This window comes from Martes martes (assembly GCF_963455335.1).
Source record: "Martes martes genome assembly, chromosome: 8".
Lineage (NCBI taxonomy): Eukaryota > Metazoa > Chordata > Mammalia > Carnivora > Mustelidae > Martes > Martes martes.
Genome location: NC_137895.1, coordinates 85,247,288 through 85,270,233, shown reverse-complemented (window position 1 = coordinate 85,270,233; position 22,946 = coordinate 85,247,288). Strand labels below are relative to the sequence as shown.

At 53.3% G+C, this 22,946-nt stretch overlaps 1 protein-coding gene across 1 annotated transcript in view; it reads left to right on the top strand.

Moving 5' to 3' along the window:
* The window catches only part of FAIM2 (Fas apoptotic inhibitory molecule 2), a gene marked incomplete at both ends in the record, with an annotated part of 37,055 nt that extends 21,212 nt beyond the window's left edge, over positions 1-15,843 (top strand). The window contains 5 exons of the mRNA XM_080810255.1: positions 138-175; positions 709-796; positions 1,047-1,142; positions 2,813-2,866; positions 15,694-15,843. Coding sequence (XP_080666381.1) covers positions 138-175; positions 709-796; positions 1,047-1,142; positions 2,813-2,866; positions 15,694-15,843 — 426 coding nt within the window. The remainder of the gene's footprint in view (positions 1-137; positions 176-708; positions 797-1,046; positions 1,143-2,812; positions 2,867-15,693) is intronic.
* Between the last annotated feature and the right edge of the window lie 7,103 nt (positions 15,844-22,946).

Below are 22,946 nucleotides of genomic sequence, written 5' to 3'. Positions count from 1 at the left end.
TGAATGTGTGTGCGGGCGAGACAGACACAGAGCTGAGGGGTGCACACCAGGGGTGGAGACCCAGGTTGGGCCTTGGAGATGTCTGGTCCCTGAAGGCTGAGATCTGGAGCATTCCCTCATCCTGCTTCTCCTTCCAGACCCTGTCCATGGCCTACCTCACTGGGATGTTGTCCAGGTAAAGGGAACAGGTGGAGGGGGATGGGCCACACTCTGAGGGGAGTTGCTCCCGAACACATCCCGTCAGACAGCAGTCAGATGGGGAGGGGGTTCAGGCAAGCAGGAAACATTGGCCTGGAGCCCTCTTCTCACACATTCCACCCAACAGTGACAGTGGGACCTGGCCAGGTCAGCGGGGCAGAGGTGGGGAATGGAGAGGCGCAAGGTGACCTCTCGAGCTGCAGCTTGGAGGACCCCAGACTGGCTGATCACCCCATTCCCTGTGAGCCACCTCCTGGCGGCAGCACCAAGCCCTCCCCACCCTCCTCCACTCCCACATTCTCAAGATCCTTCTGACGGAAGTTTGAGTCTAAGCAGGCTCTCAGGGAAGAAGCTGGGAAAGCAGGGAGAGGGAGGACACTGGGAAGTGGGGGAGGGTGAGGACCTGAGGTCAAGGGATCAGGTACTGAACAAAGATGGTGGGCCTGGGAGGAGGGCCGGGGAGACCAGAAGGCCCGCCCAAAGCTGAACTCCTGGCCTTGCATCCTGCAGCTACTACAACACCACATCTGTGCTGCTGTGCCTGGGCATCACGGCTCTCGTCTGCCTCTCTGTCACTGTCTTCAGCTTCCAGACTAAGGTCAGCTTCAGGCTCATGGGCAGGGCAAGGCCTCTGGGATGGGGGTGGAGGGGAGCTCCAAGTGTGGGTCCCTGGCTCGGGAGAGGTGAAAGGGGTGAGCGGGGTCTGGGGAGGCCTCCTGGAAGAGGAATGCTGGCTTCTGCCGTGTAGACCTCTGCCTTCTGGCCAGCACACTGCCCAGCGGGGGCCCCCCAAAATGCGCAGCCATCCTGGGCAGGCCCCACAGCTAACGCCTGTCCTGTCCCTGTAGTTCGACTTCACCTCCTGCCAAGGTGTGATCTTCGTGCTGCTCATGACTCTCTTCTTCAGTGGACTCATCCTGGCCATCCTCCTGCCCTTCCAATATGTGAGTCCTGCGTCTCCCAGCCGGGCCCTGGGGAGGGAGGGAGAGCTCACCTTGCCCAAGGCTGCTGTTTCCTCCCCCGCCCTCCAGGGAAGGCCTCTAGCCAAAGGCCTCCAACTTGCCGTCCTGTCCAGCCCTCCTGGCACCTGCCCTGGGCTGGTTGGCAGGATAAGCAAACAAACAAGGAGGCTTTTCTTGGCAGGCCTGGGCACCTGCTTGCACCATGAGCCACATCCGGCTTCACCTTTCTCATTCTCCCCTCTGGGGGGAGGTGAGGCCGGATGTGGGGGGAGCATAGCACATTTAAACCCTAGGCAGAGAAGGGAGCACAAGAGATCCAGAGGGCCACGAGGCCCAGAAGGGCCCCAGGGAATGGTCCCGGAGCTCTCAAGGGATCAGTCAAGTCCAGAGAGACAGAATCTGGCTGGCCAGGCAGGCAAGAGGTGGGGCAGTGGGGCTCTGAGCCTACATCCCACCCCATTAGAGTGTCATCTCACCTGTCCAGTTGGCCCTGAGAAATCCAACTAGGCCTGCACAGGATTCGGTGGTGACTGAGGCAGTCAGGCTGCTGCCGATGGAGAAGGGGGCAGACTGAGGGCATCATAGGAGGGACTGGGGTTTAATCCTGGGAACCCAAGGGATGAGGCTATTAGACTTCTACTAAGGGCTCAGTGCTTCTACCCCCCCCCAGGACCTCCCCCCCAAGGCTCCTCTTAGCCACCTTTGGTGCACAATCCCCGCTCCCCACCCCCCGTTGCCCCTTTTCTGCCAGGCTAGGGCCAGCATCCCTCGCTCTCCCCTTCCCCACCCCATCCTGCCCAGCCCCGGCCCCCAGGGTATTGGCTTCAAGTCCAGGACATCAGGATTGTTTCTAGCATTTCCTTGGCACTTTCCAGGATCCTGTTGACGAAGGGAGGAGCCGGAGCTGGTCTGGGGGCCCTCTGTGTATCTAGGATGGGGGCGCGGTTACAGGAAGGGGCCTCAGAGCTTCAAAGAACCCTTTATTGACTCAGGGCAGGCTAATGGGATGCTTGTGTTTCCAAGAATATTCTGGGGGATGACCCTATGGAGGGGGGCACAACTGAAACTTGCAGGGTTTCCATACCCATCTGGACACCCCAGAGACCTAGGGGAAGCCGAGGTTGGGCAGGGGTGCTGTTCCTGTCTCTGCAAACAGTCCCATCATGCACAGTTGGCAGGGGCTCAGAGTACCCTCCCCACCCCTTCAGACAAAGCTAAGGAGTGCTCCTACAGAGGAACAGACAGACCCCGCACAGGACAGGGATGAGTTCGCCCTGGGGGAAGTTAGCAGCTTGAGTCCAGGCTCAGGCAGGGAGGATGACAGGGGTCCCCCAGGGTGAGTCTCCCTCATCCAGCCTGAATCTGGGGCTGTGTGGGCAGGGAACAAGTACCGTCACCTGGGAACGGCCCTGCCAGTCCCTCCATGATCACTGCTATCCTGGGGTTCCCCAGACCCACCTGGAGCCCACAGAGAATCACGGACCCCTCTGTGTTCTGGGGCTTCTTAGGGACGGCTGGGAGGGTGGGGAGGTCCTGTGAGAGATGGAATCCACCAGGGAGGTCTGTGCTGTGTCCTTTGGTCTCTGGACAAAGGCCTCCTCTCTGCCCTGTCATCCCCATCCCCCTAAACCTGTTTCGTGTCTGCTCCCCAGGTGCCCTGGCTCCACGCAGTGTATGCCGTGCTGGGAGCAGGCGTGTTTACGTTGGTGAGTGTGTCTCCCTGGGGGGCCCCGCCTTCTCAGCCTCTGATCACCTCCCCAGGTCCTTCCACTGTCCCTGTCTTCCTCACAGTCCTCCTCCCTGACACCATACGAAGCTCCTGTGGGCAGGTCAGGGCTCAATACCACATTCAGGGAACTCTCTCTGGTCTCCAAGACACACCAGCTTAGCTGGGCAGAGGGTGGGTAGGGAGGGAGGTTGTAACAACAGGATTAGAGCTTAGGACAGAGCTGAGAAGATGCACCTCTAGGCCCTGGGGAGGCCAGTGCTGCTTGTGGGGATGGGAGAATGAGGGTGCCCTGGCCACAGGGACTGAGTTAGTCAATGCTCTCCTAGGAGTAATCTGGGAAGGCTTCTTGGAGCCAGGGAGATCCCAAGCGTGAGAGAGGCACTTAGTTCAAGCTCACTCTTGGTTGTTCTCACTGAACTGAGAGTGTTGAGGACAATGACAATGACAATAAGAGCAATAGCTAATATTTATTGAGTACGTCCCCCCAACCAGCAAGCCCTCCGTGTGCATTTAATCCTCACTGTAACTCTATAAAATAGGATCCATTGCCGTCAGATTCAGATGGGGAGCTTGAAGCTCAGAGACTAAACAACTTGCCCAAGTTCACATGGTTAATCCTAGGAAGTGGAGGGCGGGACTGCGACCCCGGATGGTCTGACTCCAGAGCCCCAATCGGGGTATAAGGTCACATGGTCGGGGGCCTGGGGTGGCTGGAGCAGAGGCCCAGGAGACAGGAGGTCACCAGGGGAAGACAACTGCCTGGAGCAGCCCACCACAGGCCCTTTGCTCAGGTGGGCTCCAAGCACCTGAATGTGATGCTGCCCCGGGACACCCCCAACCCACCCGAGGTGGGCAAGCCCATCTTGGTGACTTCTCGGGGAGCACACAAGGTAAACATCCTCCGCCAGCACGAGCCACCACCCGAGCCTCCTGTCCCTCCCCCATTGGAATGTTCAGCTCAGCTCAGTCTGGCCAGAGTTCTAAGCTCATTCATGGGGGTCCACAGGCTTGTGGGTGACACACTGGAAAAAATGGAGGGTCGGAACCAGGAGCAGGGGTTTTGAAAGGTGTGGACAAGGTACGGGGTTTGGTAGATTCATTCATTCATCTCCACGAGTCTTTACTGAGCAGCTACTGTGTGTGAGACTCAGTGCTCTGCGCCCAGGGTGCCATGGTCAACAAGAAGAGCACAGTGCATGGCACATAGTAGAGTTCAGGAGCTATTTGCAGAATGAGGAAATGACCTCAGGCTTGGAACCTGAGGCTAGAAGGGACTGAAAAGGAATCTAGTGAAACTCCAAGCCCTCCCTTTTATAGAGGAGAAAACCGGACCACAAAGAAGTTAAATGACGGGTCTCATTTCCTGGCAAGATAAGGACATATCAACTAACCGTGGCCTTGGTTATAACTAGGTTAACCCATTCATCCCAATTTACCCAGAACTTGCCCAGTTTGAGTACTGAAAATCCCACTTCTTGAGGGAACCCTTAAATCCTAGGCAAATCGGGAAGGTTGGTCACCCCACAGCGTTGACTTCTCTTGGCTCCTGCACCAACGCTCCCTCCTCCAGGCAGCACCTACTTAAAACAGATTTCAGTGATGAGGATGGGGTAGGGAATAGGGCCAGGAGGAAAGAGAGAGGCAGGGTCACACTTCGGGGAGTGAGCCTGGGGGTCTTCAGAGGGTGGCATTTGCCAGGGACAAGTGGAAGAAGAGGGGTCAGTATTGCTGGGCAGAGTGAGAGGTGGGTGAGCCTCGGTGGGGGCTTGGGGAGTTTACGTGGCTTTATGGGGATCGGGGCACAGCTAGCGTGTCTGCTAAGCAGGAAGGCTGTATATACAAGTAGGGCTGTATGAACAGTAATCTCTTAAATTTGTTTAATAATCCCCTGTATTATTAGAATAATAAAAATAATCCCAGTCATCTGTTCCACCCTTTACATTTTACAAAACACTTTCACACCTGTTGCCTCATTGGATCTCCACCACAACTCAGGGAGGGAGGCAGCGGCTGATGTTACAAGACCTGCTTTCCACATCTGAAGCCCTGGGTGTTACAAGCTGCCACAGAGTCCCACTGCCGGTAAGGGGCAGATGTAGGACAGGACCCAGGTGTCCTGTCCTCAGCCTGGTGCCATTTCCAGCATCCCTGCGGCCCCCCTTCAAGAAGGCAACTCTTATTAGCTTAGAGTTAGGAAGAAGCTGGAGAGTTCTCTCCAGCCACCCCCCTGCTTCCTGCCCCCACCAGCATTGCCCTCTCTCCTAGGTTATTCCTGTCAGCGTGGAAACAGGCTAGAATTTCTCCCGTCTGGAAACACACACACACACATAACAACACTCTTGACCCACATCCCTTTCTAGCCACCCCCATTTAGAGCAAAAAGCTCTAATAAGGAATCTATACTGACTATAGGCATCCCCCCCTCCCCGGAAATAGAGCGTTCCTACGAAAACTTTCGTAAACTGGAAGAACGAAAAGTGAGGAAGCAATTACCATTAATTTCAGTGGAAGAGATTTTGAGTGTCCCAGACCCCAAAAATGACCTCTCTTAGGTTTTTCTGCTACCTTAGGACACATCTTGCGGAACTTATGCACAAAATAAATAGAGAGAAAACACAGGAGCTCACAGACGCAGCTCAGAGCTGCAGCGGCTTGATGCCAAGATGCTGGGTACAGTTCCCAGGCAAGGAGCTTGGGGGCGCTGCTCGCTGCTGGGGGTGCATGCTGTCGCTGTTACAGCTCTCTGCAAAGCAATGCTGGAGATGCTACAGCTGCCTTTTTTTTTTTTTTTTTTTTTTTAATAAAAGTGAAAATCCTCTTTGGATTTCTTTTGGTTAGCGAAATCAGGTGCTACTGCAGGTCTTTTGTAAAAATGAAATGGCATAACTTGATTTTCGGCAAGAGGGGGACCTGTATTTCCAATTCTTCTCCTCCCTTCTCTCCTCCCAATCCTTTTCCAGTTCTCTCAACCCTCCTAATGCTCTCACCAGGTCAGCCATGGCCTCCATGTTGCTAAATCCAGAGGTCATCTCCCAACCCTCACCTTGCCAGACTCAGCCTCTTTGATACAGTTGCTCATTCTTCTGCCCAGAAGCGCCTTCTGCCCCAGGCATCTTGGACACCAGATGTCCGGTTTTCCTCTAGCCTCCCTGCTCGCACTGAGCGCCAACCGGCCATTGGCTCTTCTCTCTCTACCCTCACTCCCTACAGGATCTCAGACTGTCTCAAGACTTTGAATACCATCTTTTAATGCTCATGGCCCTAAAACAGCCCAGACTTCAGACTAGAATTTCCGGTTGCCTACTCAGTATCTACATTTGGAAATCTACGCGGCACCCCAAACCTATTATGCAGAAAACTGAGCACCTGCTCTCTCCCTGAACCCCTGTTTCTCCCACAGCTTTCCCATCTCTGTTAATGGCAACTCCGTCCTTCCAGTCACTCAGGCCAAACGCCCTGCTGACATCCTCCACTCCTCCGCTCTCTTCACACACCATATCTGGCCCCGCAGCAAATTCTGTTGGCTCCACCTTCTAGCCAGCCTCTGACCACTTGTCTCCACCTACATGGCCACTCCCTGGGCCATGTCCCAAACTGCTCCCACTGGTGGGGTCCCCGCAGTCTGTGCTCAATGGCAAGCAGCTAGAGTGTTCCTGTTAACTGTGAATGAGGTCGGATCATTCCTCTGCTTGGCCTTCAGGGGTGGCTTCCCAGGCCTGCCAGCCCCTGCTGACCTCACCTCCTCCCATGCCCCCTTCCCCCACTCTGTCCTTGTTGCCCCTGACCATGGCTGGCTCACGCCCAGCCCAGTACCTCTGCACCTGCCTCCGTCCGTCCCCTCGGAACCACTCACAGCTCTCCGTGTCCCTGCCTTCAAGTGTTCACTTTGTTTACAATCCTGTGTGACTGAGCCCACACACACGCCCACACATGAACACACACACACACATGCACACAACTCCCTCCTCCTCTTCCCTGCTTTATTTCTTGCCATAGCACTTCTTGTCCTCTGACATATGCTTTGATTTTTCTGGTTGGTTTGTTGATTGTCTCCCTGCAGCAGAATTGAAGTTCCTTGAGGGCAGGGATTTCCGCATCCCCGGTGCCTCGAATAGTGCCTGGCACACAGGAGGCACCCCCTTGGTGTTTGTGGAATGAATGGCTGCCTGAGAGGCCCGGCTGGCTGAGGGGCCGGCGCTGGCTGCGGGGCTGGTCAGAGCAGGGCAAAGAGCCTCAGTTGCATAGTGAGTCACAGGGGAGGAGAAACCACAGCGCCTAATTACAAGTTAATGTCTCATTAGGAGAACAACACACAGAAAGGCCAAGGCCAAGCTCCTCCTGCAGATTATGTAAACAATGGTTAGGAGCGCGTTGTGTGACGCCCCCAGATCCATCCCCTGTCCCTCATTCCCCTGGGTCACCAGGAGGGGAAGCTATCCCTGAAGGCCACAGGTTCCCTGGGTCTCCTGGGAATGGAAAGAGCTGAGGAGGGGCCCTGGATTCGTTCTCCTCCTCCCCTGAGTTTCAGGTGGACAGAGGCCATCAGAGGCCCAGCCCCACAAGAACTATCTTGGGGCCTTTCCATTAACCCCCACTGGGAATCTCCTTGGCCTCAGTCTGACCCTGCTTCCTGCGTCCGTTCTGTCCTAAGGAAACTGTGGTCCCCTAGTCTCTTCATCTGCTCACCCTGGCCTCTCCCACCCCAGCCGATGGAGAATTCTCAGCACCACCTCCCAGCACTGTGGCTCCAATGAGGAGATAGCACTCAGAGCCTCCCTGCCCAGCTGCCCAAGGAGGGTGTGTGAGAAAGGAGAGTGCTGTCGGCGGAGAGTCCAGACCCCCGGTGAGGAGCTCCCTCCAGGACCCAATCCTCCCAGCTGGGGCTTGAAAGGGCTGTTAGAATCTAAGCTTTTCCTCTCCTAGAGACCTCAGCCCCTCCCTGACAGTCTTTGGCATTTGTGAGCTGCCAGGCTGGATGAAGCTGAGCTTGGGGGTGGGGAGCCTAGGCTTCTTGGTCCTGCCTGGAGGAACAGGCCCCTCCAATGCCTCACCTGTCTAGCCTTGGCGCATTCTCAAGAGGCTTTGGGTTTTCTGCCTCACCCCTATCTCATACCCCCCACTGGGCTCCAGACCCAAATGCCCATAGAAGCAGGTGAGTCAGCCCACAGGTAGGTACCTCAGGGTGGCCGCCTCCTCCTCACCCTTTGCATTCCCTCTTCTCTCATGTAGTGCTTTCATGTAGAAGCTCATGGAAGGTCAAGCAGGGGAGCATGAGGGCTTGGCTGGGTGGGATGATGGGGCAAGGTGGAGGGGCTGGGACAGAGCAGAAGGGCTGGGGCAGGGAGAAAGAGAGCAGGTGGGGCCGAGGGCCTGTCCAGCTGGTTTCCCACTGTGGCTGAACCTCTGTGCTTACACGGCTCTACCTCAGAGCTGGGCCTTCTCTGGGGAAGCTAAGGTCTCTCCGCCACCTGAATGAGGAAGCCAAGCCAGGAGACTTAGGGAAGGAACTAGGCACAGGACTTCAGAAAATCGGTGACAAGCCCAGTAGGAACAGAACTCTCCCCTGCCCAGCCTGGTGTCTGGGGACCTCAGAAGACATCACAGTCTCTGTGTTTTAAGGAAGATTATCAAGAAACTGTGTGGATAGACCAGAGGCAGAGAGACCAGATACGAGGCCACTGCAGAGTCCCAGAGTCAGGGACAGGGTGGCAAGAAGAACATATGTTGGTCAGAACTGGATGCTTCAGGGCCCAATGGTGTTCGGATGAGTGAAGCTTAGGTAGGAAGATGCTTTGTTTATAGAGGTGCTGGGTCTCCAACCCTGGGTGTTGGCCCCTGACCATGGGGAAGATGTGCACAGCCATCTGTCCTCAGCCCCTGGAAGAAAGGAGGGCAGAGACTGAGTCCTCAGAGCTGGCATGGACCTATTTGTGCTGAGGCCTCAAGAGAGCATACCCCCCACCCTACATACACTCCTACGTACCACATGCGCCACACAACCCCCCATGTACCGCACACACCACACATGTACCACACATACACCAAATACTACACATACCAAATAACCCCCCCCACATACCACACATACACAACAACCCATGTACCACACACACCACACACATACTGCACACCATGTATGTACACACACACACACACACACACACACACACAGGCACACAATGTTAGTTGCCAAGGCTGGATGAGAGCCCCATTTTCCTGACTCTCAGCCCAGTATTCTTTCAACTCTACCTCCCTGTCCATTTCACAGGGAAAACAGAGGCCTCCTGACTGACTCCTTCCACAGCAGAAGGACCCAGAGAGGCTTTCTCAACCTCTGAGACCAGGCTTTTAGCAGTTACTTCTATCCAGCCCCAACAGAAAATCTGTGTCCCCTGTGCCCCATGACTGGCCTAGGTCAGCCCCCACAGCATCTGAAAGTTTCTAGAAAGAGACTCCTGATTGTCTCCCCACTCCACCCCTCTCCCTGCTTTTCTGGTCAGGGCCACGATATATATCTTATCTTCTTCATGATTAGACAAACACTTTGAAAACAAAAAGGGGCTACACAAACCCAAGGCAGGGTATGGTTTTTTTTATTTGTTTGTTTGTTTTTTTAGTCTATTTCATCCAGAGCTTGGAAGTTCTTTTACGTCCGTTTTTTATGTTAGCCTGAAAGATCTTATGAGAACCTTCTCTGTTTTGCCACCCACCCTCAGGCCACTGAAACAGTCCTAACACCTCACCTGAGGCCTCGTCTGAACCCTCTTGAAGTTGAGTTATTTCCTCTGAGGGCTACAGCTTGGAGGGTGGAATGCTGGGTAATTGCTCCTTCAGGGGGAAAGTGCTCGTGGTGTCCCCCTCCCAGGACTCTTCTCAGTTTCACTTCCTGAGGTGCACATCCTCAGCAACCAACACCCTGCTCAAACCAAGCCCTTGAAACCCACACCTTGACCCAGAGAAAGCGAAAGAAGCCCCCCTCCCAGCCCCCAGGGATGGGGGACTCAGGGAGAGGGGTGGTTCAGAGTTCCTGTAGGGAGCAGGGCTGAGGAGTATCTAAGTGGCATGCTGGGGCAGGGAAGGCACCAGTAGTTGCTCTCTTATCCAGAACAGAGCTGGGAAGAGGTGCTATCAATCTCTAGCTCGTCCTCTTACTACTGCGACCTTGGGCAGGTTACTTGACTTCTCTGTGCCTCAGTTGCTTCATCTATAAAATGGGCTAATATGAACTAGTTCACAAAGCTGTGGTAATAATTAAATAAGATACTTTATGAAAGGAGAAATGAAAACAGTCTAGCACCTGGAACTTGGTACTTTTTCAAACTATCATGATAGCTTTTACTCTTTTTTAAAAGATTTTACTTATTTATTTGACAGAGAGAGAGATCACAAGTAGTCAGAGAGGCAGGTAGAGAGAGAGGGGGAAGCAGGCTCCCTGCTGAGCAGAGAGCCCAATGCGGGGCTCCATCCCAAGACCCTGAGATCATGACCTGAGCCAAAGGCGAGGCTTAACCCACTGAGCCACCCAGACGCCCCATAATAGCTTTTACCCTTACCATAAATGTTAACCTTGTACCTCAGAGCACCAAATTCTGGAGCAGAGTACCTGGGGTTCAAATACATTCTCCACCACATTCTAGCCCTGCAGACTGATAATATCATATCACCTCCCTGTGCTTCCGTTTCCTTATCTTTAAAATGCAGATAATAATAGCACCCACCTGTAGGTTGTTGAGACTTGCGCGTGAATTAAAATATGCAAAGCACTTGGAAAGCGCCTGGCGGGTCATTAATCAATAATATCACCTGTTAGCCGTAGTCAGTTGCAAGATTTGAACCCAGGTCTTCATGACTCCTCAGTCCATGTTGTTAAGCACTGTATTACTCTCATGCCCTTCCTCAGAGGACCACACATGGGCTCTTTCACACACTTTCCTACACACCTCCATCCCCTTTATCCTGGGCCAGGCTTTCTGGCTCAGGTGCCTGCCAGACCCTGTTCCCTCAGTGGCCGCCCGGAGGTGCTCGGGCCCACATGCTGATGTTGTCTGTGCCATTGAAACTTTTGACACTCAGGCCAGTGAAGATGAGTATCTTCTCTTGGCACCAGGCCACAAGAGACCCCAGGCCTCTGCTCACTGCCTCTCCTTCGCTCCCCTACTCCCTCACCTGGTCCCGCATCCCTGCCAAGGGCACAAGGACTTAAGGCTGGCAGCCTCTTCCTATAGACTCCCCCATGCCCAGGCTCACCCTCCAGCCCAGAAAGTGGGGGCAGGGCCAGGTGGGCCCAGTGCTCACTGCAGACCCCCTAGGAAGCCTGCAGCACTCTTGACCGTGTGCTCTGTTTGTGCTTCTCTTCCCACCTCTTCCAGCCTTCTACGCACGCGCACACGTACACACACACACACCCCAAAGCAGTGTCACATGGTGGAAGGAGAACAGGATTTGGCGGTCTGTTCTCTTGGCTGTGTAAATCAGGCGAGTCACTTACCCTCTCTGTGCCCCAGACTCCTCAGCTTTACAATGGACACGATAACAGAACACCCATCCTGGAGGCTTGTGTGAGGATTCAGTGAAAACGTTCACCAACTCTTTTTTGTTTGTGTTACTTTAATCCTTCTTTTCTAAATTTCTGATTAAATTATATATGAATACATTCATTCATACATTTCAATTTTTAAATTCTGACATAATATAGGTAAAGCAAATGTCACTTGCACAGCCTTTGCTACCTTCCTCAGTGGTAAGCGCTGTGGTCAATTGTCTCTCCTTCCAGATCTTTCTATATGCATTTTATAGGTATCTGCTAGCTAGACTTCTATGACATGGTTTTGTGCAGGTGTTTATTGTTGTCGTTACAGAAAGGGGATTTTATGATGTAGATTTTTCTGCACCTTGTTCTTTTCTCATGAAAGCCTATTTCAGAGTTGTTTCTGCCTCAGTACTGCTGCCCACAGTTTATTTAACCAACCCTGTTTGCGTGTTTGGGGTTTCCATTCCGTCACTGTTAGAACTGTGGGGCGTGTGCTGCTTTGCACACTCACGCCGCCATTTCTGTAGGATGGATGTCATCCACGTTATTTTGTCCTGCCGATTCAACACATGGTAACCCCAGCTTTTTGTATTCAGTGCCTGTTTCTTGATGGCTCTGAGTGGGTCTCTGCATGGCATGGCTCCCCATGTCCTCTGGGAGGACAGCAAACATAAGCTTAGGTCCTGGACACAGCGGGCTGAGGCCAGTTGTGTGGCCAGGGGGCCCTGACCAGGCCCAGCTTGGCCAACAGGGTGGACGAGGCAAGTTGAGGCAAGTTGGCCTTTGGCTCCTCTGCCCTCTGTGCCCAGTCCCCTCGGCCAGCCCCCCACCCTCTCCCCGACCTGCTTCTCTATCAAGGTAGGAGACAGATGGTCTGGACCCAGCATTAGGGAAATGATCATTAGCAAGCCACTCTCTTGCTCAGAGACGCCTTTCCTTATATGTAAAATAGTGATAATAATACCCACCTCCTAAGAGTGAGCCGAGAGAAAGGATTAGTGTGTGAGAGGGCGACTCAGGCCTAAGTTAGTAGCCTCCTAGTCCCTCTCTGGCTCTTGTCCCCGAGCTGTGCCCTTCCTCCTTGTGCTCAGCTGTGACCTTTTAGGCGTCAGCAGTCAACCCGGCTGTTAGCGCTCAACTCAGGTCTTAGCCACCAAGACGATAGCTATGACCAACGTAGCTGCTCTCAACCAAGATGTTAGTCAACACTGCTCACCATCACCCAAGGTCATCAGGTTCCTTTCCCCTGCAATGAGTACGTGCTCCTAATGGAATCTCTGATCATTTGCTTTCATTAGACCTTCGGTTGTTTAAAGGCAAGCTCCCCGGAACATAGTAGGTGCTCGATAAATATTGTTGGAACTAATGAGTGAAAAGCTGTCAACTGACTTACAGGTGTGAGGCTGCCGTGCTGGGTGGTACCAGGCAGTGCAATTGAAATCTGGAGCAGGTTATCCCACGTTGATAAGCATCCATGGCCACAGGCCAAGGGCAGGAGTAGAAATCATTTCATTCCTTTTTTTCTGCACGAGCAAAGCCTGCTGGCTGCTCTAGGAGGCCTCCTGGGTGGGGGTTCCTTGGAGGAGCGCCCTGCACCCCCCCGTACCTGGTCAGGACCAAGCCTTCTAGGTTGAGAGATTCAATTTCATTAGCTCACCCAGGGGTGACCGGGCTCTGAGAAATCAACGAAGCAAACCACTGATTGATAAGCCAGATCAGCAATTTATTAACTTCTGTTGGCAGCATGACCGCTAAGCAGCCTATAGCATTCGAGTCGGTCCCTCTCCTTGCTCATTCTCTCTGGAGAGGGCAAACTTCCGTGGGACTCCAATCCCAAATCCGAAGGAGCAGAGCAAAATGAGAATGGTTGAGGCCACACGCAGTCATACGTCTACCCTCAACACTGCACCACAGTGTGGTCATAGTTGCTGTCCCATTTTGTAGATGAAGACACTGAGGTCAGGAGGGGACGGCTATGGAGGGATGGAACCGGAGCTCAAATACAAGTGTTCTGACTCCAGTCCCCGGTTCTCCTGCATCCTCCCCTCAATGCAGCTAAGCTCAGGGAGCCTGACCTGTGCCACACAAGGACCCCCCTCAGCCCCTCCTCAGTCATCACCCCACCCACCCCATTCCTTCTGTTAATCCTACACAGCGTCCCCTAGTACCGTTTCCTCCACCTTGATGGGCCTCCTTGATGGGACACCTGGGACTCAGCAGCCGCCTATGACAAGCTGTCAAGGGGGCACCCCTGCTTCTGCAGATAACTACAAACCCACACTAGGAGCTAGTGGTCATTAGATTCTTGCCACATGTCAGGCACCAGGCCAGGCACTTTGTGTGCCTCTTCCTCCTTGCAACTTCAGGAGGCAAGCCCACTTGTCTCCCCTTTCCTGATGTGTGCTCAGAGCTCAGGGACACCACCTTGCCCAGGCGCTCAGAGCTAGTGAGGAATGGAGTTGAGGCCGCAATTCATTTCGGGCTGACTTTCAAGCCCGTGCTCATAACCACCCCCACCTCCCCACCTTCCGGGGAGTCATGCCTTGATGTCCCCCGGATGGGGGAGATGCTCCCTATAGGAACCTCTGGCCCCAGAGCTCTAGTCCTTCTCCCTTCATCCCCTTGCCCCCTGCCCCCACCATGCTGAATTCCTCACTTTTCACACCATAGCCCGCACCTCCCCAGGCCTTCTCAGTCTAGCAAACTCCTACTCGTCCTTCAAGCTCCAGGTAAAATGTCTCTCTCCTCTGCTGGCCCACCTTCCTCCTGCTCAATCTGCCCTAATGATGGCATTTACTCAGTTTTATTGTAATCACCCCACGAAGCAGTGAGCCCCAGAAGGCAGGCACGGCATGGTGGGGACTCTTCCCGCAAGTGGCCGACACCAGTTCTTGCCCCATACCTATTTATTGCATAATGAATGTTCCAGAGGACCCAAGGTACACAGGTCTTCCACACACGAGTGATGGAAGAGCGGGGCACAGCCCAGTTAGCAAGAATGTGAATGGATTTAAAGAATTCCAATCCCAGGTGGGCCAGTTCATGACCTCTGAGACACTGGTAGAACTTTTGGGTTTCCTTCTCCCCCAAAACTACACTATGCCTGTGAAGCATCATCTGCTGTTTCTAGGGGGTTCTGCTTCCTGTGCTTGGACCCCAGAGAATAGCCAAGTGGGAGGAGCTTGAGTCAGTGTCGACAGTAGGAAGACCTGGTGGGGGTGGGGGCAGCAGCGGGGCAGGGAAGAGCTGTCTCCAAGGGAATCACTGTTCATAGTCTGTTAGGCCAAGAAGATGCCCTGGGGAGAAGGCATTTCCTGTCAGAAGACAGATTTACCCCTGGTGCTATTCCCGAACAGTGGAACAGAATGGCTAAGCCTGGGGCCTCTGGAGCTAGGCTGCTCAGATTCAAACCCTAGCTTTGCTGCTTCCTAGCTCTGTGACCTCAGGCAAGAACTTAACATCTCTGGGCCATGGTTTCCTCTGGGAATAATCCCTACTTTAGGGATGTTATTAGGACTAAGTGGGCTAATGTCTACACAATACAGAATAAGTGCCTCTGCTCACTGTTAAATGAAGCGTTTGTTCATCTGCTAAAAGCAGGGCCCTGAGGCAATGGCAAGGAGACTAGGCCTCAGCTCGAAGCCTTCCCGAACTCCCTGCCACAGGGAGTCAAGTTCCTTATTATTAGCTACCCTCCTGGGACAATTCCCATTTCTCTTTGATTTCACTCACATTAATGATTACTTCCACTCTAGACTCTAAGGCCTGGATCTTGTCTGTCTTGTTCTTTGTGGTTTTTTTGTTTTTGTTTTTGTTTTTTTGAAGATTTTATTAATTTATTTGACAGAGAGAGACACAGCAAGAGAGGGAACACAAGCAGGGGGAGAGGCAGAGGGAGAAGCAGGCTCCTTGCTGAGCAGGGAGCCCCATGTGGGGCTCAATCCCAGGACCCTGGGATCATGACCTGAGCTGAAGGCAGACGCTTAACGACTGAGCCACCCAGGCACCCTTGTCTGTCTTGTTCTTGACTATTTCCTTGTGCTTGGCACATAGTAGGTGCTTGGGGAGATAGGTGTTAATTAGGGAGGGAAGGTGTTGGAAAAGTTCCAGATTCTGGGCCATTCCAGAAGGGTCACTGAGCAGCCAAGCAGCAGATGATGGTAGCAAAATTGGTGGTGGTGGTGATGGTGGGGCCCAGAGGGGACACTGGGCCCCCTTGGTCGATGTCACAGCGGCTGGACCTTCTGACTTCTCTCTCTTCCCCCTTCCCTCAGTTCCTGGCATTCGACACCCAGTTGCTGATGGGTAACCGACGCCACTCACTGAGCCCCGAGGAGTATATTTTTGGAGCCCTCAACATTTACCTAGACATCATCTACATCTTCACCTTCTTCCTGCAGCTTTTTGGCACCAACCGGGAATGAGGAGCCCTTCCTTCCTTCCTTCCTTTCAAGAGTGTCTCCCTTGCTGGTCCTCTGTCCCTCCCTGTACTCTCCTGCAAGCCCAGATGTGAAACTAGCTGTCAGCCCACCCTTTGGCCTCCCCTCAGCCTGATGCTTGTCCTCACCCTCTGCAGCTTGTACCCCAGCATTAGGGGCCCCGCAGAACCGAGGTCACACCTTCCCCCTCTGTGCTGCCCCTTCCTCCCACTTACATCTCCTGAAGTGGACAGTCAAGACTGGAGGCTCCCCTAGGTTTGAGGACCCAAGGGATGAGTGGGAGGAGTCCAGCAGGATTCCAGAGGTGGGAAAGAGATCTCAGGACCCTAGCTGAAGTCTGCACCCCACCAAGGTTCCTCCTAAGGCTGCCCCAGCTGTGTGGGGTACACTGTCCTGTGTCAAATCCACTCCTCTGTTCTTTCCTTCTAGATCAGGCATTGACACTTATAAGGGGGTGGGAGGAAGCTGGGAGAGAAAGTGAGGCTGTTCTGCAGGTGAGGAGATGTGGATCGACCCAATGGTTGTCCCAGGCTGCCCATCCTGGCAACTTTGAGACTAGCAGCATGTTCTAGGCACTTGAGCCCTATGGCCCGTGGAAGAAGGGCAGGAAGCCAGAACCATCTGCACTTGCCTTGGTTTACCCTCCTGGGTCATGAAAGAGCTCTGTTGGGGCAGGAGGTGGGGACAGGGGACCTGTCCAGGGATTGTAAGGGAGATGGGGGGCAGGTGGTCCTCTGGGAGGTATGGGCTTTGTAGTAACACCAAGTCACCCAGCCCTGCATCCCACTGTTGGGGGGGGGGGCGCGTTTGAAATTGGCAGGACTGACTTCCTCTCACCCTGTTCCCTGGACCCCCTGGATTGTCCCCCAACCTCGGCCTGAGGCTGAGTGGAGAGCATGGACCCTAGAGGATTGGATGCTCCGATAGAGAGGGAGGGTTATACTAGCTGCTGAATTAGCCCCACTGGGAGGGAATCCTGCCCTGCCCTGAGGCCTTTCCACACTTCTTTCCTAAACTCCCCCCATCCACTGCTGCCCTGTGCTGGTGGATCCCCAAGCCAGGCCTCCTGAGGCCTCAGTTGGCAGTGCCCATGTCCCTCCCCCGGCTTCTCTGGCCACTCAGCCCAGAGTCCTAAGCCCCCCTTCATTCCTTATCTCCTTATCTCTCGACTCTAGAAGCCGTTCAGCTGATGCTAACAGCCAGAGCCGGTCCTTCCAGCTGGTCCCATGTGATGAGGTCGGGTCTCCTTATCAGCCTCCAGGTCGTTGAGAGCTGAGACTCGAGCAGGGTGTACGTCAGCCCCCCAGCCCCCTGCACGCCCTGCAGGGGAGGGTACGATGGGGCCACACCAGGGGGAAGTGTGCAGTCAGCACCTCACAGCTAGCTCTGGGCCGATGGAAAGTTACCGGGTGGGGTCTGGGAGGTTCAGATACCTGGACCTTCCCTTGGCCTCTCCCTCCAGGGCTCACCTCTCTTCTCTGTGCTGGGGGCTCTTTTGCCCTTGGAGAGAGTGACTAGGTATGTTAGCAATCTGTTTTGACTCTTCCTTCTCCACCCTTCCTGTTTTCAGCTTTCAAGAAATATTGCAGAAGCATTTGAAATTTTGTTCCCCCTTGGGCATTTGAGGAAAGAGGGAAGCAAGAAGGATGGTGGTGTTTGTGCATGAGACAAAGGCAACTGGGAGCATGGCTGGGTGCCTACTGTGTGCTGGTCTAAATCAGTCCATTAAAGCAATCCTGTAAAGGCAGTCGTCCGCACATGCCGATCGCAGAGGGCAAAGCTGAGGTGGTCGAGAGGATTGGGAGCAAGACCGAGGGCATACAGCTAACCTACTAGACCGGGGCTGGAATGAGACCGGGTGGTGAGGCCAGACATCCTAGGTCTCCGGAGGATTTGTTGTCTTCTGTGTACGCCCTGGCTCCCTCCTTCCCCCAACTACCACCTCCAAATTTTGTAGTCTGTCGTTTCCACCTTCTAGACACAAGCTGGGAAGCAGAATTCTGGTGGCTGATTCTCAGCCTCACTGCCGATGGGCTCATGGTATTAAGTTGGGCGTAGTTTCCAGATCAATGAGATGGAAGACCTCCGCCTGGGCAGTGCAGGGAGAGGGACCAGAATACATTTCCCCTGACTTCCGGGTCCAGTTGCCACCTTTCCTCCAAGGTCCGTTCACTTCCTCTCCAGTTCCAAAAGGGTCATTCAGCCCAGGCCTTGGTCATGCTTCCCAGAATCCTCTTGTCCAAGTCCTCCTCTCCCTAGGACAGTTTATGCAGAAATAGGCTTGAGAAGCGGATCTGGGCCTGAGCTCTGAAAGGTTGAGGGAAGGAGGTAAGCCCTCAGCAACAAATAATGTGACTGGGCAACTTGGCATTCTGGAAGCAGGGACGGTATGCCGCAGACTCTCCTGTGAGGGGCCCCTGCGGGATCCGGAACACGCTGAGCCGGCAGCAGAGCTGGGGCTGGGAGCCCTGCTTACTGCCTCCCCGCCCCCAACTCAGGCCAGGGGGAGCCCAGGAACACCTGGCTGGGCCTTTGAAGGAGGAAGGGCAGAGGAACAGGAATGCAGGATTAGGAGAAACTGAGAAACCAAAGCTAAGCAGGTGCCACAACCTGCCGAGGAGGAGGAGAACCTGTGGGCCCTCACATTTTTGGCAGGGGAGGGGCTGGGCCAAGGAAGGAGTAGGTTGGATTTTATAGAGCTCGAGGCAGCCAGGAATCTGATCATCTGGTGATGTCAGGTCGGAGGTTTCCTGCCAGGAGGAAGACAGATCAAGAGATCCTCTCCTGGGGTTGCATCTGGGGTCCCGAGAGGCACAGGGAATTCCCCAGACTCCTGCCCCAATTCCCAGGCACATGTGTGGCTCCTGGGTTGTCTGAGGAAGCCCCAGGAATCTTGACTCTTCCTCCCAGGGGAGTCAGGAACCCACAGATACCCTTATTTCAAAAGGCTCTGCCTCTTCCTCCCTGGCCCTCCTGGGACTAGCCCAGGACCTAGCCTTGCTCCCGAGGGCTGAATTTCACGCAAGCGCTTTGCTGCCCCCCGGTGGCCTCCGGAGGAAAAGCAGGGCCTGGTTCTGTGGGCGAGAAGCAGAAGGGCTGTGTGGCTTGCTGCTTTCAGACAGGATTCATTCACGACCCTTCTCAGACCTCCCCAGACCTCTCTCCTTATCAGCCTCCGATTGTTCCCTTTAGTCCAACCGTTGTCACATCTCTGGGACACTGTTCACCCATCTCCTAGAAACCACCCTGTGCCACCCGGCCCCAGAGCTTTCCCTCAAGCGACTGAGGGCAGACACCTGCCACCACACACAGCCCCTCTGGCCTCAGCCCCTTCAAGCTGCCCAGGGTCCGAGTCTGTTCCTTTTCCTGGCATCACCTTCCCGGTCCGTGACTGACAGGAGATAATAATAAAATTATGACATCTGAACCGTTTCCTTCGCCTGCCTTTTGCTTGTCGCCTCAGTTGTCCAGGGAGGCCGTTTGTGAGGTTTAACTCAGATTCGATGTGAAATGTTCATACCAGAGCTCTTTGTCCCCACAGGGCTAAGTGTAAATTAAATCTCCACACTTATCTTAATGTGGAAAAAGAAACACTGGGGGCACCTGGGTGACTCAATCAGTTAAGCATCTGTCTTCGGCTCGGGTCCTGATCCCAGGGTCCTGGGATCGAGCCCTGCTCCAGACTCCCTGCTCAGCAGGAAGTCTGCTTTTCCCTCTCCTTCTGCCCCTCTCCCTGCTCATGCTCCCCACCCCCCCAGGTGAATAAAAAATGTAAAAAACACCGGTCCTTCTGTCAATATATACCCCTTGTAGCGGCTCTTAGGATGCTTGTACATGTCACCGCTTGGCTGGAGGTGACTTCCAATAGCAGGCCTTCCTTCTAGTTCTGTTAGAAGAGTCTTCGTTATATTGACCCAAACCCCGTGTCCCTAGAAGGAAAGCCTATGTTGTAGCTGGAAGGATCTTGAAGACGGGCAGCTTTAGGCATCACTTCTCCCATGAAGCCTTTCTCAGCCCCCCTTCCCCCCCAGTGCTCTGGCCACCCCCTCCTCAGAGCCCTCTTGCCCTGTACCACCCTGGCGCATTTTAACCTCTTCTCCTGTCTGCTTGTATGTATGATCCTTGAGCTCCTTGAAATCTTGTTCACCCTTGAATTCACGGGACTTAGACAAATAGTCTCAACAGTGGTTTTTGTATAAATGGGGGAATGAATGAACCTGCTCCACTCCTTTTGTTTTACTTGACAGGAAACCGAGGAGCAGAGGTGCCTTGACTTATCTGAGTTTACACACAAGTTAGTGCCAAGAGTGAGATTAGAAGACACATGGGGGTGATGCTTACATTGCCAAGTTCCTTCAGGGAACTTGGGACCCAGGGTGCCGTGTGGGAGGGGGACACACCACACCGATGCAGAGGGGGACATTATCTTCGCCTGCGACAAGGTTTTGGCATAAATTCAGCCGCAGCAGGGGAAGGAGCAGGGCAATGTTTAGGGGACTCTGAAGAGAGAATAAATAACACTTATTAGGCACCCACTGTGTACAAAGCATTTCCATAGACAAGAAAGATAGGAGAGGGAGAAGTCAGCGGTGTTGCAGGAGAGAAAACATAGATGACAGCTCCCGCGACCACTTAGCTCACGGTCCCAAGTAAATGCTCTTGAAAGCAGGCCTGGCAGGGAAGCAAGTACTGAGGAGATGTGGAACAGTGGCGAGGCAGTGGGGGTCCTCCGAGTCAGGGTCTGAAGCACATGAAAGGCTGAGCCTGGGCAACGGTGGAAGGGGAGGGAAGGCAGTCCCTGCAGGAGGTGGGGGCCGGGTTGGAAATACCAGGCTCCTTACCTCCTCCTGCTTCCAGCCAGCCCTTCTGTCTGCCTTCGGCCCATTCATTCTTCATTAGTTTCCTAGGGCTAGGGTCACAAATTAGCACCAACTGGTGGCTTAAGACCGCAGAAATAAGTGATTCTCACACAGTTGTGGAGGTTAGAAGCCTGAAATCAAGGGGGCAGTAGGGTTGGCTCCTTTCTGAGGCCCTGAGGGAGAAGCCATTCCAGGCCTCTCTTCCAGCTTCTGGCGCCTGCCCGCCATCCTTGCTGTTCCCTGGCTTGGGGCTGCCCTCCAATCTCTGCCTGTCTTCACACAGTCTTTCCCCGCTCTGTGTCTTGAATCTCCCTCTCCTTTCTCTCATAAGGCTGCCTGTCATGGATTTAGGGCCCACCATCAATCCAGGATGAGAATCTCTCCTCAAGGTCTCAAGGTCTCTCCTCAAGGCCCTATTTCTGAAGAAAGTCACATTCACAGGTACAAGGGCGTTAGCACTTGTACATCTCTTTTTGGGTATCACTATGCAACCCACTATACCATCCGTTCCCTTCTGGCAGCTACTGTCTTAAGCGGTGGCCTCCAACCACATCCCCCCATCCCCATGCCTGGGATGGTCCTCACACCAAGACTCTTCATTCACATTCCCAGGCTCCTAAATTAAGGCTGGAGAAATTACAGAGCTGAGCAGACTTAATCCAGCTCATAAATATGCCATCTGCTTTCACTCAAGTACAGCAACTCCCAGCAAATGGGTGTTTGCCCTCTTGCTGATTACACACACACACACACACACACACACACACACACAGCCAAGATCTTTCGTCCCAGCCTACTATCCCCAAATCCTCTCCAAGTTCTCTGCTTTCCTTTCTGGGAAAACCTTGCCAAGAGAAGTGAGCCTTATCCTGTCCCTCTATGCCCCTTTGTTAGCTCCCTTTTCTCCATGCTAAGGAGGCCATGTGCTCCAGCCAAGACACCCAGCTGAGTCCAGTCTTCCAGCTACGACCATCAAGAGGCAGCCATGGGAGGGAAGAGGCCATTTTGGAAGTAGAGTCCCTAACTTTAGCTGTTTCAGCCCCCGGCCATTTGTGTTTTCCTAGTTCTGGCCCAAGATACCATGGAGCATGGACTAACCATCCTTGTCCACATTCCTAATCCACATAATCCATGAGCATAATCAAATAGTTGCTGTTTTAGGCCACTAAGTTTGAAGTGGTTTGCTTTGCAGCAACAGATAACTGGAACAGAATTTGGTCCCTGGAAGTGAGACACTGCCATAACCAAACTTAAAACATCTGGCAGGAGATGCCTGACAGGCCTCAAGGAGTCCAGTAGGGCAGGCTAGAAGGGCTTCAAGGAGATGGCAGGTGGAAGTTCAAAGGAAAGTTGAGGAAAATGTACTTGGAACCTGGAGGAACAAAGACCCTTGTTGCATCATGGTAGAGAGTTTGGCAAAACTTTTCTCTGCACTAATGTGTTAAAAAAAAAAACAAAAACAACAACAACAAAAAAAAAAAAACAGAGAAAGTGCCTAATGAATGGAAGGATCTGGCTAAGATTTCCAGGCAGAACGTTGAAGGGGCAATGGGCTTATCTTGGCTTTGTATCCTAAGAAACAGGTAGTGAGGGGCGCCTGGGTGGCTCAGTGGGTTAAGCCGCTGCCTTCGGCTCAGGTCATGATCTCAGGGTCCTGGGATCGAGCCCCGCATCGGGCTCTCTGCTCAGCGGGGAGCCTGCTTCCCCCTCTCTCTCTGCCTGCCTCTCTGCCTACTTGTGACCTCTCTCTGTCAAATAAATAAAATCTTAAAAAAAAAAAAGAATTAAAACCACTTTTAAAAAAAAAAGAAAAAAAGAAACAGGTAGTGAGAGGAACACTAAAGAAAGAATTATTCTGTTTTTAAGCAGAATTTAGAGGAGACATAAAAAGCCCCTGATGGTCTTTTGAGCCAGCAAAGAATTCTCAAAGTAATAGAGGGTCCCATGGCAAAAATGAAATCCAAGACACTATCAGGAAAACACGGTCTCCTGGTAAAGATGAGGCCAAAAGTGTGATTACAAAGCCCGTTGTTAAGACCTCAGAAAGCTCTAAAATGGTGCCTCATAGAATCTTTCCAACAGATAGAAGTACTCCTAAGAGTCTTAAAGTTGCTTTTTGCACAGCCTCTCTGCTAGACAATGGGGTTTCTCAAGAGCTTAAAGATAGTAGTCTTCAGCAGCCTTACTGGGGGTCCAAGACAGAGGAGGCCTTCCCTTAGATTTATGAGT